The sequence below is a fragment of the Nelumbo lutea genome, chromosome 2, assembly GCF_056320005.1.
Source record: "Nelumbo lutea isolate HS-2025 chromosome 2, American lotus-T2T, whole genome shotgun sequence".
Classification (NCBI taxonomy): domain Eukaryota; kingdom Viridiplantae; phylum Streptophyta; class Magnoliopsida; order Proteales; family Nelumbonaceae; genus Nelumbo; species Nelumbo lutea.
Window position 1 is genome coordinate 30,189,324 of NC_142685.1, and position 18,794 is coordinate 30,208,117.

General features: G+C 39.6%; 1 protein-coding gene across 4 annotated transcripts; it reads right to left on the minus strand.

Moving 5' to 3' along the window:
* Nucleotides 1-7,448: 7,448 nt before the first annotated feature.
* Nucleotides 7,449-9,041, minus strand: LOC148869562 (RING/U-box superfamily protein). 4 transcript variants are annotated; one of them, XM_088971352.1, is made up of 4 exons: nucleotides 8,745-9,041; nucleotides 8,270-8,573; nucleotides 8,021-8,136; nucleotides 7,449-7,884 (listed from the first exon to the last, which is right to left on the minus strand). In XM_088971352.1, exons 2-4 carry the CDS (start codon nucleotides 8,435-8,437, stop codon nucleotides 7,581-7,583), a joined length of 588 nt encoding a protein of 195 aa, XP_088827478.1. In that variant the 5' UTR covers nucleotides 8,438-8,573; nucleotides 8,745-9,041; the 3' UTR covers nucleotides 7,449-7,580. The 4 variants fall into 4 exon arrangements, with proteins under 4 accessions (XP_088827478.1, XP_088827477.1, XP_088827476.1 ...); XM_088971351.1 differs by having other exon boundaries at nucleotides 8,739-9,041; XM_088971350.1 differs by having other exon boundaries at nucleotides 7,449-7,914; nucleotides 8,745-9,038.
* Between the last annotated feature and the right edge of the window lie 9,753 nt (nucleotides 9,042-18,794).

The window sequence follows — 18,794 nt, forward strand, 5'->3', positions numbered from 1 at the left end:
TAGACGCTCCCAGCTTTGTGCCCAATTATAGCCATGTGCGGGTGCAAGGTGCGCCCAATCATTGCAAAAAGGTACAGCAGATCCCGAGAAATTGGGTCAAAAAATCAAGTCAAAGTTTACAGACTGCATCTGCTCCTCATACATGGCGTCTCACACCGATTTCACACGCACCTCTCTCGTATTTATACGTTATTATTCACGAGAAATATTCTCGATGCATGGTGAGATATACATGTAAGGACGGAGTGAAGCGCCATATGAGCAGATCCCAATCCCTACAGGATACGGGTTATCTGCTGTTTTAAAGGAATTGGGCCCCACTGTGAAATGTGCGCATCCTATGTATTTTATGAGTCCTGATCTGCTTCTCATGCGTTAAAGCGACCTCCTGTACTTGTATTTTTTATTTATGGGGATATATTCCCAATACAGATAGAATGTGGTGTGAAGCATATTTTGTGAGAAGAAAATACCGTATTTTATTATTAACGTGGAACCTTATAAATTATAACTGATTTTACAGCCCACTGAACAGCCACCGTATTCATCTAACCCTTAGTCGTTGTAGAACTTATGCGTGACAAATAACATGAATGTGGGGGGTAAAAAAGTAATTGAAAATTAATATCAGCATTTAAAAGAAAGGATAAATTACAAATAAATCTTAGTAAAATGATGGAGAAGGTAAATTTATGAGGTATTCTATAGTATGGATGAAAAATTGATGAATATATTTATATTCTTCTATAAATCAATCTATAAAAAAAAAAGTATTTATAATCTTCTAGTTGACCTTGTACCTGTGGTGGCGACAATGTCTTGAGGACAAGTTGTATGACCGAAAAACTCAATTAAAAAAAGACATGATAAATAAATTCAGAAAAAAACCAAGGCAAGGCCTCTCCATGAAGAGGCTAAAGTCATAAACTCTTTTAGATATGTAGTAAATGATATAGTTATTCACTTTGGAAACTCCATAAATATATTTATAATTCAATTCAACAGTTAGACTCGGTACTAGGGGTGAGCAAAAAAATCAAAAAATTGAATCGATCAAATAAACCGATAAAAAGTGAATCGGAAAGTCAATTAATTGAACCTGTTGGTTTGGTGTTTCAAAAAAACCAAAGGTACCGGTTCAGTTTTGGTTAATCAATATAAAAAACCGACGATTAACCGAATTGATCGGTTCACATATGTTTCTATATATTTAATATATTATAAATTAATAAATATGCATAATATATATAAATAAATATTTATAATATATGATATATTATTTATTATTTAAAAAAAATGTATATTGCAAAAATTAAAAAACTGAAAAACCAATAAACCGAACCAATGATTAACCAAACCACTCAACCGATTAATCAATTGGTTTTAATTCGATTTCGGTTAACGACTTTTCAAAAAATGGTAATAACGGTTCGATTAAAAAAGAAAAAAAAAAAACCCACAATTCGATTAACCGAATCGTGAGCACCCGTAGTTGATAGGGGACCGACAGAAACTTCATTTTCTCTGTCCCCTTTCAAATATATAGTGAATGACGTTGATCTTTTCCATAAATTGGATTTTAGTGAATGAACCAAGATGTAGTACGTTGACGTTTTCTATAAATTGGACTTTAGTGAATGAACCAAGATGTAGTACGTTGATCTTTTCTATAAATTGGATTTCTTTTAGTTTAAAGGAATTTAGAACTATAAGATGGTTTTATTGCAATGAAGTCGTAGATTGATAACGTACGGTAATTGAGTCGTGAGAATTGAACTATAAATTGTTTTGATTCAGCAGTTTTTTGAGAGCGAATTGCAATTTGTTCGAGATTACCCCTTATAATGGAGTGTAGTCTTCCTTTCTCCGACATTAAGAGCTACATCTTCTAGATTTGCTACGTGCTGGTACACAAGCTCAACCCTTCCTTGGATAAGTTTGTTCTTGACGTGTGCTCCAAGTCTTTATAAATTGCATCAAAGCTCCATTGATTCTTCATCTTGAGGACTCAGACGATAATGAGGGAATCAGTGGAATTCAAGAGAAATGCAACACTAATGGATGACCGAACCCATTGGTCCGCCCTTCTAAAATAGCCCTGCAAACCCTGAAAGCAAGAACCAGGTTCTCCCCCAATTCAGCGATCCTTTTCCTTCTTACCTTCATCCATAAGCAACTCTTTACAGGAATAGAGTAACCTTTCTTAGGACAATTGCCTGAGAAGGTTTTTTTTAATAATTTAATCTATATCTATAATAGAAAGAGTTTGTAGGAGAGAGAGGGGTTTTTCACCACAAAGCTCACATGATGTCCTCTCATTTCTCGCACATATGGTTATCTATTTTTAAATGAATTATGTTGCTGCCAAAGTTGGGGCTAAGGGCAATAAGGGAATTTCGTTCGTGTCCGAGGCTGACGGGTCCGGCCTATAAGCAGGAGAAGAGTACACGTCAGAGGCCCTGGGTGTTATCCCATGGGCGGAGACTCTGATGATCAAGTTATCCAAATTTCAAAGAGAGGTCGGACCAGGCCTGAGATGAGGGCTTAGAGCTTCGTCCTTAATAGCTAAGGAGAGATCTCTTGGGATTTTGAATGCAAAAGAGCCAATGTGTCATTACCTTGAGATGAGCACCCCCTTTTATAGTTAAGCTTGCCTTGGAATGGTTGGAGGCAATTAGATATGTACAGCCAGGATTTCAACTAGTCGATGTCATATGGCGCAATCCAATGCCTTCTAAATACACCTACATCACTTGCCCCCACTCTTGAGACCATAGTGTCCAAGGTCGGATGGCGTGCTGAGGGGAGACCTCGCCTCGGCCGAAGAGAGTACTATGTAGCTGTGTGGAGGCATCGGAAGGCGTGTTGGGCGAAGACCTCGGCTTCGGCCAAAGAGAGTAGCATGTAGTTGCATGAAGGCGTCAACCTCGGTTGTTGAGAACTCTTCTTGGCGACTGCTCCCTTGTTTGCTTCTCGCTTATCGGTGGATCATGATGGATTGAGAACACAAGTCCGTGGTCGGCACATGTGTGAGACATCCGCTTCCTTCGGTGTCATTTCGTTTCCCCGAGGCTGAGGACACATGCAACGCATCGGTTTGGGCTGTCAGGTTGGCGATTCCGTGGCCATTAGATTAAAGTGATCTGAGCCGTACATTTTCCTTTAAATAGGGATGCTGGCTGAGTGAGTCCTCACCATTCACTCAATCCTTGAATTTTCGCTTGTGATCCCAAAGACCTCGGCTACCAACCAACCGATTCCTTAAGCCTTCTTTCCTCACTCAGACATTAGGTAAAGGAATCATTTCTTCAAACCATGTCGTACTCAGACTCTAGACCTAAGTGCTACGAACTCCCTGACATGAGTGACACTAGCAGTTCCTCTTCCTCCTCGTCTAGTAGTGGGAGTGACAACAAAGAATCCGATAGCTCCCCTCAGGCACTTAGCATGCAAGTACTGAGGGTGAGGACTACCCCTGGGGGAGCCGAGGACAACTGACGAGGTAGGGATTCTCCTAATGAAAATAGTGGCTTCACGAGGCCTAGGGCCGATGCTACGAGGAATTCCCCAACACTTCCTAAAGTGGTGGAACTGGAAGAAGCTGAAGAACCTACTCTTGAGGAGCGGATCGAGGCCAAAGGCTAAGGCATGATGCTGATGCATTTCCCCTACTCCAACTTTGATAGTGAGCTCGGTAAAGAGCAAGTGAGGGCTCTTTTCGAGATGTACCATATACCTAGGGCTATAGAGTTAGAGTCCCTTGTGTCGGTGACCGGTCGTGGTGGCCCGCCAGGGGGAGGGGTGTGTGCATGAGCACTACCTCCACTACGGCCTCCGTTTCCCTTTGCCTCCTCTTGTTCCTAAAATCATCAATTATTACAATATCTCCCTCAGTCAACTCACTCTGAACTCAGTTAGGGCCATAGTGGTTGTGTTGATGATGGCTTGCCTCTTAGGTATGTTTGTGACCCTAAAAGTCTTCCGATGTTTGTTCGTCTTGAGAAAGTATCACAATGGGGATGGTTTATGGTACTTCCAGGGCCGACGGGGTAGAGTAGTGGACAACCTGTCGTCCATCCACAAATAGGAGAAGAAATATTTCTTCGTTCGTTGTCTAGAGGGATGATCCTTTAGGTCCAACTGGGGACGCCGGACTCATTGGCTAAGAGGATCAGGCTGTACAATAATGAGAAGTCAGCCGTGATGACTCAGATATAGTTGACTGGGATGATTCACACCGGGCCCTTAATAACGGATGAAGCCTTGGTGTGGGCTGGCCTCAACCTTGCCCCCTCGGTACGGGCACTCCCATTGTTGGCAAGTTATGGCATCTCTTTGTCTTCTTTGTCCTTCTTCTAACATAATCTTTATCTATTGCAGAAATGGATGGTGGCATGAAGGACAGGCTCATACAGACGGCTAGGGCGAAACCAAGAAGGGCCCAACCGAGGGGCCTTTAAAGAGGCCTATCGATAAGGAGTTGCCTCAGGCAAGGCACTAGCTAAGGCTGAGAGGAGGGACGCCACACTCAAATGGACGGCAGAACCCCTAAAGTTTAGAGGGCGAACAAGTTGGTAATGAGGGACCACCTAGTGGAAGGTGCTGCTGGAGGCTCTCTACAGTCGGGGCCTCATCCAATCCTCGCGACAACATCTCACTGGCCACACGCAGCGGTAGGCTCTTCTGCCCTAGTTGGAACGTCAAGGAGGGTGACTCCCTCAACAACCCCAGCGTCAGCCGAGCTTTGGTCATAGGGATGCTTCCTACGAAGGATCAATACTCCTAGACTCAGGTCTCCGTCTAGGGCATTCGGGACACCCTACTGGATAGACTGTCTAAGGTAAGGCTTTATCTTTCTATGTGGAGTCCACCCTTCTCTCCTTCACATATGTCTACTCATAGAGAACTTATTATACATGCATGTCTGATCATAGAAACCCTCTAATATCTTAATTTTCTCTAGCTATTAAAATCCATCATTAACTCTTCTCTAATAAAACCATTCTTAAATCTTCCTCTCCTCTTCAATAGTCAATGTTTATAATATCTTTCCTTTCCTATTAAATCTCTTATTTCCTCTTAAATATCTTTGAAACCCTTTTGACCCTTTCTAATAAAAATGGGTATAAATTGTATGGATTGGATGGGGTTAAGTGCCAACCCAAACCTAACCAAATTTCTATTCAACCCCATGCATTTGCATGGGTTAGCTTGCTAGCTTAAAAACAGATGTGTGAGAAATGAGAGGAGATCCATGTGAACATTGAGGTGTGACTCTTGGCCTCTCTCTCTCTCTCTCTAATATACGGATACTTGCCTTGCCTCATGCCCAAATAAGCATTCCAATATATTAGGGTCTGTTTGGTTCTATTCCAAACTTCTATTCCTGCAAACCAAACGGGGCCTTAATATATTTATTTTCCTCTCAAGTCTCACCACCTCCTCATGCTCACACTCTCTTAAATTTGCAAACGCACACTAGCTTTTTATAAGCAAAAAAGAAAAGCAAAAATAAAAAAAGACCGACTTTTCTTATTGTTTGAGCTTATACAAAAGGTACACTAGTCTATATATCTTATGCCACTAGCCCAATTGCTGAAATCCAGGGCCAACCAAAAGATCACGTAGACTGCCCTACTAGTGCAGCCAGAACATATTAAGCTGTAGTTATAGCAGTGATGTATGAATCGATCATTTCACACCTAATATAATTGGACAGGTTGGTGAATGGACAGGAACCATGGACAGATTTGTTTCAATGCTTAAATAGAAATCAAGAAATTAAATGGATCTATCATCCATTCACCAGGAGAATTCAATAGTAGAATAAGCTGTTCAAGATGCCAGGTTGAATGGTCGCTCAACTTAAAATAAATAAAATTTTCTTCCACAAGAGAAAAGTGCAAATTGAAACTTGAAAAGACTGAATAAGATAAAAGAGAATGCCTCAAGTGCCCCATTGATGTGCCCCTTAAGTTTGAGTATACACAGCTTAACTGAAGCAATTCGGATTAAAAATAATCAAGTGCAGATGAAGTAAAACAAAACCTAAAGCAAAGAAATTGAAGTAAAATCCTAAGCTCAAGTAAGCTAGAATTTGCACTCCCATGCATTCTTTACCAGTGCTAGTGAAATCGCACTGCAAAATAGATGGATCTGAGAAACAAATGCAACCAAATGCGGCTGCAAAACAGCAATTTTCAGGGAGTCATTTACTTACAGTCTTTTTTCATGCAACCAAAAGAAGCCCATATATCACTAATAAAATCCACCAACAAGTACATGTTTAGGATCTTAATCAGACCGGATTGTGGTTTACCTGGATCATGATCCATCTTAGATCCATGGGCTTAACCTGAATAGTAAATTAGATCCATGATGGTAAATCATGGAGATAAGATCAAAAACTTTGTGATGGGCAACCCCCAATAATTCAGGTTTCAGGGATTCCATCGCATCTCTATCTATGTGAGGGCGTGGATAATGATGCAATAGCTGAATCTGAACCCACCAAGAGGGGACTTTCGGTAACAAAACAAATAGCTGAACTGAATAGCTTATAATTGGTTTGCCTCTTAATCAAAAAGTTATTGTCAGAGTGGTTGTTTAATCCTTAATGGCTGAAACTGAAGTTGATGAGTTGATTACTATACAATTATATTAATTACTTCATCCACTAAAAGATTAACAAGAAGATTTTTTCCACTTTCATCGACTTTAGGTGGTGATGTGAGGACACAAGAAGACAAAGGTCTATAATGGTAGTTACGAGCTCACATTATTCCAATTTTTATTTCTTTTGTTTCAACTGAAAGGTGCAAAATTCTTGGCTTGACCAAGGGTTGAATAACTGATTGAACCAGGCTCTACTGAACCACCCCTTTCTAGGCCCTTTCCAGTGACTCCCATTTCAAAGCATCAGTATCCATATTTAAATCAATACCAGAGCCATGCCTGCAGTAAAGGGGCTCTTTCTGGAGGAAATCCCTTATAATTAAGTTAAACCCAATTGAAATTTCAACCAATGAAGTATATCACTTGTGATGTAAAAACCAGTAAGATCCAGAAAAATCGCAGTTATACCAATACCAGTAGCGTTGCATTATATATATTCCCATTCCAAAATATCTTGTATAGTTGTATTATATTTGCTTACATTCAATAATTCAAAAGGGGCCTTTCCTACACAAGAAGAACGTAGAAGATAGTGATCTTTGGAGCTGTTAGGAGCACTCATTCCAATTCTTTCTTCTCTCTGTCATTTTGGCTGCTAAGTTACAGAGCCAGTCCTCAGGATCTCTCTCTCTCTCTCTCTCTCTCTCCACCCAGATGATAGTCTGTTCATGAGGACAACCAAGTATACAATGAAAAAGGATTAAAAGGAATACAAACAAGAGGAGAGAGATTTAGTTCCGTACTAAGTCTTAAATGCCGCCTAACAGATGGTATTTAGATCAAACACTTCTAATTAATCGTGTGATTAGTTAATTTCGCAATAATTAACCAGTATCATGCATGTAAAACTTGACATTTGATGATAACCATGGTGAATATCTTCATAGAAAATCATGGTATATATACTAAGATAAGATTCCCATTCTGCAACATGGGCAATGACCATTATTCTCCAGCCATGGCACCAAGCATCTGGAATGGAACCTATGGCCGCAGGGAAGCTGCACCAAGGCTTCGCCGGACTTGAACTGTTCTAAGCACACTGTGCACTCATCCTGTTTTGAGTACTTCCAACCCATCTTGGCCCAACTAAACTTCTTCGAGCTGCTCCTCTTCGATCCAAACAGTGATGTTTGCAAATCTCCAAATATGACAGACCGTAAACTGCGACCATTATCCTCACACTTGAAGCTTTCTCCGCTGCTGTGTCTGCATTCAACAGAGAAAAGGAAACCACGGCTGTGGAGGCTGTCACTGTTATATCATGCTAAGCAACCAAACCAAGCCACCGATTGTACAAGTTAGCATGCATGGACCGATGGACTTCAGTACTTTTCTACTGTACCTTTTTGTTTCTGGTTTTCTCTGAGACCTCAGCCTCTCATCCAATCTCTCCTTGGCTTCTCTGGCCACTCCGTCAAGCTTCTCATCTAAAAGGTTCTGGTTCGATTTGGTTATTTGCTAGCGTTGTGTTTAATTCATCTCTGTTAGCACCTTGTGAAATCATCTGAAATTTCTAGCCAACTACCAAAGAAGAAAGGAAAATAAAAGGAAAAATCTGTGAAGTGATAGTTGGGTTCTTCTGAGTCAATACCTTAGAAGAGCTTGAAACGAGATGGGTTTCATGGCTGCTTGTGTACAGACAGAAAGATGGGCGCCTTGTCCGAGTGTTCCCGGCTATGCCCTGTGACTCCGCCCAGCTTCCTCCTTGATGGAATCGCCTCCTCCGAGCACACTCAACACCAGGAAGCATTCCAGCCATTGGCACAGACAACCCAGACAGAAATTTACGCAAAGCTAAGATAAAAGGAAACTAACATCACTATATGTTTATATGGATGAGCAAGAAAGCAATCAAGATGAAATGATCCTTGCATGCCTCTCTCCCTCCAGAATATCTGAAACAAGTGAGAAAGGAAGATATGATTCAGCAATCAACTAAAGATACCGATTTGAAAATATACACACACAAAAAAAGAAAAAAAGAAGATCGTCTCCTCCTAACAACTATCTGATCAACACACTGAAGCCAGAATAATAGTGAAATAAATTAAGAAAACAACAAGAACCCATTTGAGATCCTGGCCGACAACAGCGGGACCATGCCATTAAAGCTAGGAAAGGCAGCTCCTCAATCATTTTCACTTTACTGTTTCCCCTTTTTCTTCTCCATCCCCTTTCCCTCCTCAAATCGAATGTAGTCTTTCCACGGTTTCCCCTTTTTCTTCTCCATCCCCTTTCCCTCCTCAAATCGAATGTAGTCTTTCCACGGTTTCTTAGACTAGTTTATGTGAGAAAGAAAAAAACTGGGGGTGGGGATAGAATGGGACTTGAGTGAAACTTCTCTCCACCTTTCTCCCTCCACCGGTTCTGTAGCCACTAACCACGTATAAGGTACAAGATGAGCCACGTGACTGACCTGATCCTCGTCTTCTTCTTCACAAGTTAGTCCTGTAGTATTTTAATTTTAGGTTCATCCATGAGAAATGATCCACTAATTGTTAATTAGGTAAAGTGTTGTTGTTTGTGACGTTGTACCAGTGACCATATGGAATGATTTTTGTCAGTCAATTAATTAATACGAGTGTCTCGTAACAAAGGGAAAATGCAAGTGATTGTATACTTGTTGGTCGGTCCAAGGTACTAGAACATGACCTAAGTAATGAGATGGTCAAGTTTCCTCAATCTTATCACTGGTGGGAAAATTGGGGACATGAGATGTGACCAGAGAACTTTTGCAGAATAGGGCCGTAGGTACCCAGTACTATGTTTAGAGAATCAACATTCAAATGTACCAATTCACCAGAAATCCAACATTCAAATGTACCAAATGTTCAGACAGCTCTGCAACCCAACTAGAGTTCGAAGTTTAAATCATTTTTCCTGGTTCTGGTTAGAAGCTAGAAGGTGATTTTTATCTAACCCAGTCAGGTCCATGTGAGTTATTTCCTGTTGCTGTCACTACCGGTCATGGCAGCAACCAGGAGTAGTGGAAATGAATTGAGATTTTTATGAGTTATATAAGTTCGATTCATGAAAAACTCATTGGGAAAACGAACCCAACCCAATAAATGAAATTTGGTTCACGAGGCTTGCGAGCCTAATCAAGTCTAACGTAATAGAGATATTGTAAGATATTTAGAAAGATTTTGTGCATATGAACTTTTAGGAAGTTGCTAGTTTTTATTCTTACTATTTTTTAGTCTTGCTATTTTTATTATTGATGTATTTGTATATATATGGGCAGTTTGCTCCATTGAAAGGCACAGAATTATCATTCTTTTGAACAATGATCCTTGCAATTATTCTTTATGGTATCAGAGCCATACTTACAATATGGCTGATTCGAAATCTTCTTACTATCTTGGTTCGCAGGACAACCCCGGCTTGGTCGTGACACCTATCGTCTTGAAAGGCGATAACTATGATGAATGGGCCAAAGCCATGAAGAATGCGTTCCAGGCGAAGAAGAAATTGGTTTTTCTTGAAGGTAATGTGACGAAACCTGGTGATGATTCCAGCGAATTAGAATATTGGTATAGTGTGAATTCCATGTTGGTAGCATAGATATTCAATACCATAGAACCTAGACTTTGGTCTACGATCTCCTATATGGAAACAACAAAGGAACTTTGGGAGGATCTTCGGGAACGATTTGCCATTGGAAATGATCTGTGAATTCACCAATTAAAGAGTGACTTTGCCAATTGCAAACAAGAAGGCATGACCGTATCCGCATATTATGGGAAGATGAAGACCATGTGGGAGGAGTTGGCTGGGTATGTGAAGAACCCACAATGCACGTGTAGTGGATGCAAGTGTGGAGCGACGACTGAGGTAGCGTTGGAGTAGGAAAAGGAGAAAATTCATCAATTTCTCATGGGCCTTAACAGTGTAGTTTATGGCACTGTTAGGTCAAATATTTTAAGTACAAATCCTTTACCTTCATTGAATCAAATATATGCAATAATTGTGCAAGAGGAACGGCACAAAATGGTGGCTCGAGCACGTGAAGAACGAGGAGAGGCTGTGGGATTTGCTGTCCAAACTGGAAATAGAACCAAAGCTATGAACAAGGATGAGAATATGTGCTCTCACTGTGGAAAGATTGGACATGAGGTGCTCGAATGTTTTCAGCTTGTAGGCTACCTAGATTGGTGGTTTGAAGGCAAAGGAGGTCGCTCTGGTGGTCATGGAGGACGAGGAGGTCTAGGCATGGGAGCCGGAAGGGGTCGAGGAGGGTCTGGTACAACGGTTTCCATTGTTGTCCAAACACAAGGAAGTTGTGGCCTCAATACCATTGTTGCGGCTGTCCAGACCAGCGATAAAGTTGGTTTTCCCGGACTTGATGATGAACAGTGGGCAACAGTAATGGCGATGATCAATTCACACAAGGAATCCACTTCAGAGAAATTGATAGGTAAGAAAATGTGGTTGATAGATTCGGGATGCTCTCACAATATGACCGGGAATTTGGAGCTATTGAAGAATATGCATGAAATCCCTCCTTGTGTCGTTGGACTTCCTGAAGGAAAGAATATGATGGTGTTACAAGAAGGAGAAGTGCAACTTGGGAAATGATTGATCTTAAAACATGTTTTATATGTTCCCAACTTGAATGCAATTTGATATCTGTGTCTCAATTTATTGATGAGTTAAAATGTATAGTCATGTTTTCTGACAAACTATGTGTAATGCAGGACCCCACTTCGAGGACAGTGATTGGTGTGGGTGAGAAGCGTGATGGGGTCTATCTTTGGCACTGTGTGACAAGGACTGGTGCATGCATACTGGTGAAGATGGACTCATATGAACTGTGGCACAAACGAATGGGACTCCCCTCAAAACGAGTTGTTAGTCTACTTCCTACTATTAAAAATAAAATTGCTAGTCAAGAAACACATAGTGAGTTATGTGATATTTGTTTAAGAACTAAACAAACCCGTGATGTGTTTCCTTTGAGCCATAATAAAGCTTCTGCACCTTTTGCCTTGATTCATTGCAATGTTTGGGGACCATACCATACTCCTGCTTCATGTTGTGCTATATACTTTTTGACCATCGTTGATGATTACTCACGGGCAGTGTGGATTTATTTGATGGCAGAAAATAGTGAAGTTAGTGCTAACATTGTGAAATTTTGTGCCATGGTAATGACCCAATTTGACAGTAAGGTTGGGGTAATAAGGACTGATAATGGGTCAGAATTTGTAGCATTGAGTAATTAATGTGATATTCATGGCATTATTCACTAAACATCATGTGTTGGGACACCTCAACAAAATGGCAGGGTGGAACGCAAGCATCGCCATATCCTGATTGTTGCACACGCTTTGCATTTTTAGGCAAATTTACCGGTGAGTTTTTGGGGTGAATGAGTGTTGACTGCAGGATATCTGATTAACCGTACTCCAAGTCCTTTACTTGATGGAAAGAGTCCTTGTGAATTGTTGTTTGGGAAGGAACCAACTTACAAACATATTCGTGTTTTTGGATGTTTATGTCATGCTCATTATCAAAGGCGTGACAAAGACAAGTTTGGTTCTCGAAGTTGAAGGTGCATATTCGTTGGGTACCCTTTCGGCAAGAAAGGATGGAGACTCTATGACTTAGATACAAATGAGTTCTTTGTATCTCGTGATGTTGTATTCTCTGAACATATTTTTCCTTATAAGGTTGCTATCTCTGAATCACTCAGCACCGGTGTGACCGAACAACCATTTATTTGTAATGATGATGTGCAATGCTTTGATGATCATGAGCTAGATAGTGCAGATACTTCGAATGATGAACCAACTCCTGAAGAAGACTTGACTCCAGAAGCAAGGGGGAGTGGTATGGTTCTTAATGAACAGAGAGAGGGCGACATGAACTTGGAAAGTAACAGTGAAGGTGAAAACCTTGGTCAAGGATGTAGGAAAAGGCATCCTCCTGAGAAGCTGAAGAACTATGTATGCCACACAACGCAGTGCATCAACGACCCCCTCGCTGATCATGTCACATCATGCCACTCCTCAGGTGTGTCTTATCCTATTACACGTTATGTGACTTGTACTAATTTTTCTTTGAGATATAGACAGTTCTTGTCAGCTATAACTGCAGGGAAAGATCCCACATAATTTTCAGAAGCAATTTGTGAGCCACATTGGAGACAAGCAATGAAGGAGGAAATTGAAGCTCTTTAGCGTAATGGCACCTGGACTCTTGAACCATTGACCCCCGGGAAGCAAGCGATCGGGTGTACAAGACCAAGTATAACTCAGATGGAACGATCGAAAGACACAAGGCTAGATTGGTGATTTTAGGGAACAATCAGAATGTTGGGATAGATTATAATGAGACTTTCGATCTAGTGGCAAAGATGGTAATTGTTTGGTTGTTTTTTGCTATAGCGGCAGCACGAAAGTGGGAGCTTCATCAGATGGATGTACATAATGCTTTTTTGCATGGTGACTTGGCAGAAGAGGTGTACATGTGATTGACGCCCGGTTTCTCATCTACACATTCAGGAAAGGTATGTCGCTTGCGCAAATCTTTATATGGATTACAACAGGCACCCAGAAACTGGTTTGCCAAATTGGGCATGGCCTTGAAGACGTATGGAGAGATGATACACTATGTGTTTTGGTGTATGTGGACGATCTTGTTGTGGGAGGAAACAATGGAGAGCTGATACATCAATTCAAGCAGTATCTGAGTCGTGCTTTCACATGAAGGACCTTGGGATGCTGAAGTATTTTCTTGGCATTGAAGATGCCAGAGGAGATGAGGGCATCTATCTCTATCAACGAAAGTATGCACAAGATATTATTTCAAAAATAGGATTGCCAGGAGCTAAACCGGCTCATCTGCCCATGGAACAAAATCATCGACTCACACTGGCCAACGAGAAGTTGGTTGATGACCCAAAAAAATATCGACGTCTAGTCGGGAGATTAATCTATCTTACTATAACACGGCCACAGCTTTGCTATTCTGTGCATATATTGGCTCAATTTATGCAACAACCACGACAAGAACATTGGGATGCAGCTCTATAGGTGGTCCGATACCTCAAAGGGAATCTAGGCTAGGGTATCATTTTGAGCACCAACAGTGATCTCAGATTGTATGCTTATTGTGACTCCGACTAAGCTAGTTGTCCTTTGACACGGCGCTCTTTGATTGTGTACTTTGTGATGCTTGGACGGTCTCCTATTTCCTGGAAAACCAAAAAGCAACATACTGTCTCACGTTCATCTGCAGAAGTAGAGTACAGGTCCCTGGCTTCCGCGACGTGTGAACTGAAGTGGTTGAAGAGTGTTCTACGTGGCCTTGAGGTGGAACATCCCAAACCTATGAAATTGCATTGTGATAGTCATGCCGCTATTTATATTGCAGCTAATTCGTTGTTTCATGAGCACACCAAACATATAAAGATTGATTGTCACTTTGTTCATGATGCATTGCAAGACCGGACTATTGAGACTGCTCATGTACGAACTTATAATCAGTTAGCAGACATTTTGACAAAGGCACTTGGCCGACGACAGTTTGATTTTCTTCTTCGCAAGTTGGGCATACGTGACCTACATGCTCCAACTTGAGGGGGAGTAATAGAGATATTGTAAGATATTTAAAAACATTTTGTGCATACGAACTTTTAGGAAGTTGTTAATTTTTAGTCTTACTATTTTTTATTCTTGCTATTTTTATTCTTGATGTATTTGTATATATATGGGCAGTTTGCTCCATTGAAAGGTAGAGAATTACCATTCTTTTGAACGACGATCCTTGCGATTATTCTTTATAACGCCCACATACTTGAGCTTGAGCCGAGTCGAGTTTGAACATAGAAGCTTTTGGGTTGATTTAATTCAAGTTCAAGTCTCTAACTTGAATCGAACTCGAGACTGTTGACCTCAAATAATCAGATATTTGGCTTGGCCAGACTCAAATCCACCCCTAGCAACAGCAACGCATTCTTGCATATAGGAGAGTCTCAAAAATCAGGAAACTATAGTGTACATAACCTACCTTCAGTCCCCAAAAAATCAAAAGGCTTAAGGGCATGTTTGTATTGCCTTTCTATTCATTTTGGCACCATTTAGGCGATTGAACTCTTCCGATCATAATCTAGCCAGTTTGATTGAGTTGGATCTTCTACCAACAAAAAATGCACGTTCTAAAACCCTTCTTATATGAAACTGGGGTCCACCATAAAACCAGAACATGCTATATATGAGATGTGTGTGGTGTTAAGATCAAGTTGGAAGGCTGTTCGAACATGTTCTATTGGTTGAACTGATCAGGTATAAACATTTTATACTACTTCACCTCACGTTAGGTGTTTAACCATTTTTTTCATTTTCATTATATAAATCAAATACAAACACAACATCCATGCGAGGATTGTAAGCCAATCCTCGTATGTGGGTCGGTTTGCTTTTCTTATATATATTCACACATGCATCCCAACAGTACATCCTAATGAATTGACCGTTGTTAGGAGGAGGAGCACCCGTTGTAAATACCGGACCCAACACTCAATTGTACCACGTCTTTATGGAGAAAGTGCTCTTTGTGCCTTACTTATAAGGGTATCCTTTCTGAATGGAACTACTTATTATATCTCATCTAACCAATTCTTAGTTCAAATAATTTGCAAGGAATACACATCGGCACCTCATAGAGCATGTCCTCATGACAAGTATTAAAGATATTTTCAATGCATACTGAAATGTGCACAGCAAGTTATTTTGGCCCTAAACCCCTTGATTATGGGTAAAGAAAAGGACTACACATAATTCAAACCACAAATATCATAGACTATATAGCAAGGATAAAGGTTATATGGATGGAAGCCAGATAGATTTATGAATATGACCTTTCAAGACATTTATGTCAACGGCAGCATCAAAGCTTCTTTCTTTGGCGGGCATCATCTGTATATATCAACTTAGATTTGACTACGATATCACAAGACATCAAATCTTAAAAAACTTATCACCAATTAATCGATACCATTTATCAAAATTTGCAGATGGATTTTAATTAGTCAAAACTCCTGTTACTATACCTTCCGGCATCGTAGATTTTTCTATAAACTTATCAAATTCTTCGTTAAGGATTTTCACTTTTCAACAGAATAAATCTACAAGAGCGAGGCTACAATGAGGGTGCCCTCAATCCCTAATCATAACTGCAATCCACATTGGTAATTGGTGTATCAGCACTTGTACGCAATATCAATCCCTTATCAATTTTAGTTGTATTTTTTGAGTTAGATTATGATATGGGAAAAATTTTCTGATCAATCAATTAGAATCATAAATGTGATGGTCAATCTGATGTTATTTATCAAAATTGATGGGTGAGTTTTCATTGGTCAAAACTCTTCATGTACCATGTCTTTCCCGCATCATAGTTTTTCCTAATAAAAAAAAAAAAAAATCCAGGATGCTTAGCATAAGTATGGTTGACGGCATTCCTACCTTAAGAGAAATAATTCCGACCTCAGGATCCACTATCAAGTAGGTCCCACTCGAAACAATCATTAAACAAAATAAAAGAATGGGAAAATCTATGATGTGGGAAAGACATGGTACAGAGCAGGATGAACACGAGAGGCCCACTGCTCATACCACCGCCATGGAGAGCCTGTATCTCTGGACCCAAATTTCTTACTCAATTTTTCTACCCACACTCTATCCGTCATAAATTGCAGTCATACATTTCATAGATGTGTGGTTGCAATTCACAATGGGTAGACTCTAGGTACGTAAAGAGTAGTGGGTGGTAGCTTTGTGAATTTGATCCTGTGTCCCTTTTTCTAAGACACACCAAGTGACCATCTAAACTATTGGGGGATTGGCATGAACATTGAGAAGGTTGGAATTAAGAATTAGGGATTCAAATAGATCAGATTGGATTTGAATCAGGGTATATTTGAATCTGATTTGATACTTTTGAGAGAAGATTCGATCGAATCTCATAAATATGGACTTGACTTTGAATCCAATGAGACCGTCGGGTCTTTAAATCTAATTTGATCTAATCAGATTTTTTATAAAAAAATAAATAATTTTTTAAAAGAAAAATAAAATATAACAATTTAAACAAAGAAGCACAAAAAATACAAATATCTTTTCCACAATTTTGATATTATATATACATATATAATAAATTTACAAAAATGTAATACAAATAATATATTTATAAATAAATAAATAATATAACATATATTGAATCGGATCTTCTATATCCAAATTCAACAAAATAGGATGGATCCCATTTGTCCCCCTACTAAGAATCACTCATTCCTTCCAAAAAAGCAATTGATTGATTAGAGGAAATCGGGATACAAAGCAAAAATGTTATATGATCTTTCATTGGTTAAGATACATAAGAGAATAACCCCAAATAGGTAAAGGGAATCCTAACAAATATCTACTCATTTTGGCAATTTTTTATAGATTATTTTCTTGAATTCATCACAACATAATCGTTGGCCCTAATCTATAAAGACCTGCTTTGAAATGTCCAAACTGGGTGTTTGTTCTTTTCCAGCGAAAAGGATTGATTATTTTGATCGGTCCGTATTATTTCATACTTAGGCAATTTCTAGCCGTTGGAGGATTCACTTTCTGTTTTGTTTCAATTAAAAAATTCCCGGAAAGGCCCCTAGCTAGTCCCCCATTATTGTTGTTTCTCCAAACATTCCATTCTGAACACCATCGACATGAGGTAGAAATGCAACATGAGTGGACCCTACTAGAATCCTGCCGAATCCGGTCTAATTTGGTTGAGAATGTGAGATTTTCAAAACTAATTATGTTGGTGTTCAAGTGCAACTGATATGAGATAGCGGTACAATCATCCTACTCAAGTTGAACCCTTTTATGTCTTACTTCGGTTTGACTAAAATACACTAAATTCGAGTTCGAGTTAAATTTCGATTTAAATTTTATTTCCTGGTTTAAGATCGATTCAATTAAATATTCAATGAATTCAATTTTTTTATTAATAGAGTTCATAAGTTTTCAAGCGAACTTTTTATTAATTTACTTGAATATAATTCGAATAAGCCTATCTCATAATTCAAAACTCAAATTAAACTTGAATCAAACCTAATTAAACTCAAACTTAAACTATTTGATTAAAGCTCGATTCAATTGCATCCTTAATCTAAGGTACACTTTTCAATTTGGCACATGCCCAGACAAGCCTAATTTTATAGGTTGATGGTTTAACAAGTCAGGACTCAGGAGTCACATACAGATAGAGAGAGTAAGAAGTAATGACGCAGAATACTTTTACAATTAGCAATGGGAGTTCTGATTCCCCCAACAAAAGCTTGGTGATCGTTTCTGCGTCACCTTCCAGAGGTAAATGGTTCACTCCGAGCTCATCTTGAAATGCCATGGATTCAATGAGCAGTGGATCAGTAGGTGTCACAATTGCTCGAGCATATATAAAATGGCCATCACAGCCACAAAGTATCAGTCCAACCGCATGGGCCAAGCCGAGTAGTGGTGTTTGGGCCAGGCTTTGCCTCTAAAGCCTCTATATTAATAAAATGTGTTTAAACTTTGAGACCAAGTCTGGTCTTCATATAAAGTCGAAAGCCTAGCTTGAAATTGGACAAGAAGTTTTTTTTTCTTTTTACTTAATAATAAAACCAATTTTTTTGCATTAAACAACCTCAAAACCTAAAAATATTGTGAGATTTCACTATTACTTGAAAAAAAAAAAGAAAACATATTATCTATTTTTTATTATATAATACAATCTGATAATGCGCAGATTCAGCCTAAAAAATGGGCCTAGTATTTTGGAGCCAAACTTCCACAGGCCTAAAATCATGTCCAAACCACCAACCGGGCCGAATATCAACATCTCTATCATAACCAATTAGGCATGTCAGAAGATCGGCTCTTATCAGGTTTCGAGTTGGGTTGGGTTTGAAGTCGAGCCATGTCAAACCTGACCCGTTGATGATTTTTTACCGTAAATAGTAAATACAGCATTATCTGAGCATGGGGATATTATTTGTGGGACAGGTTGGGTAGGGTTCCGCATCCCATTTGTTCTATTCCCTGTGTGTATGGAGATTCCGGTCTCCCTATGTAATATATTCA

Excerpts from the sequence above, each read along its gene's own strand:
- LOC148869562 (XM_088971350.1), bottom strand. The coding sequence starts at position 8,437 with ATGGCTGGAATGCTTCCTGGTGTTGAGTGTGCTCGGAGGAGGCGATTC. Across the intron at positions 8,137-8,269 it reads TCGTTTCAAGCTCTTCTAAG|CAAATAACCAAATCGAACCA; the intron begins GTATTGACTCAG and ends ACACAACGCTAG. Across the intron at positions 7,915-8,020 it reads AGAAAACCAGAAACAAAAAG|CCGTGGTTTCCTTTTCTCTG; the intron begins GTACAGTAGAAA and ends CAGCCTCCACAG.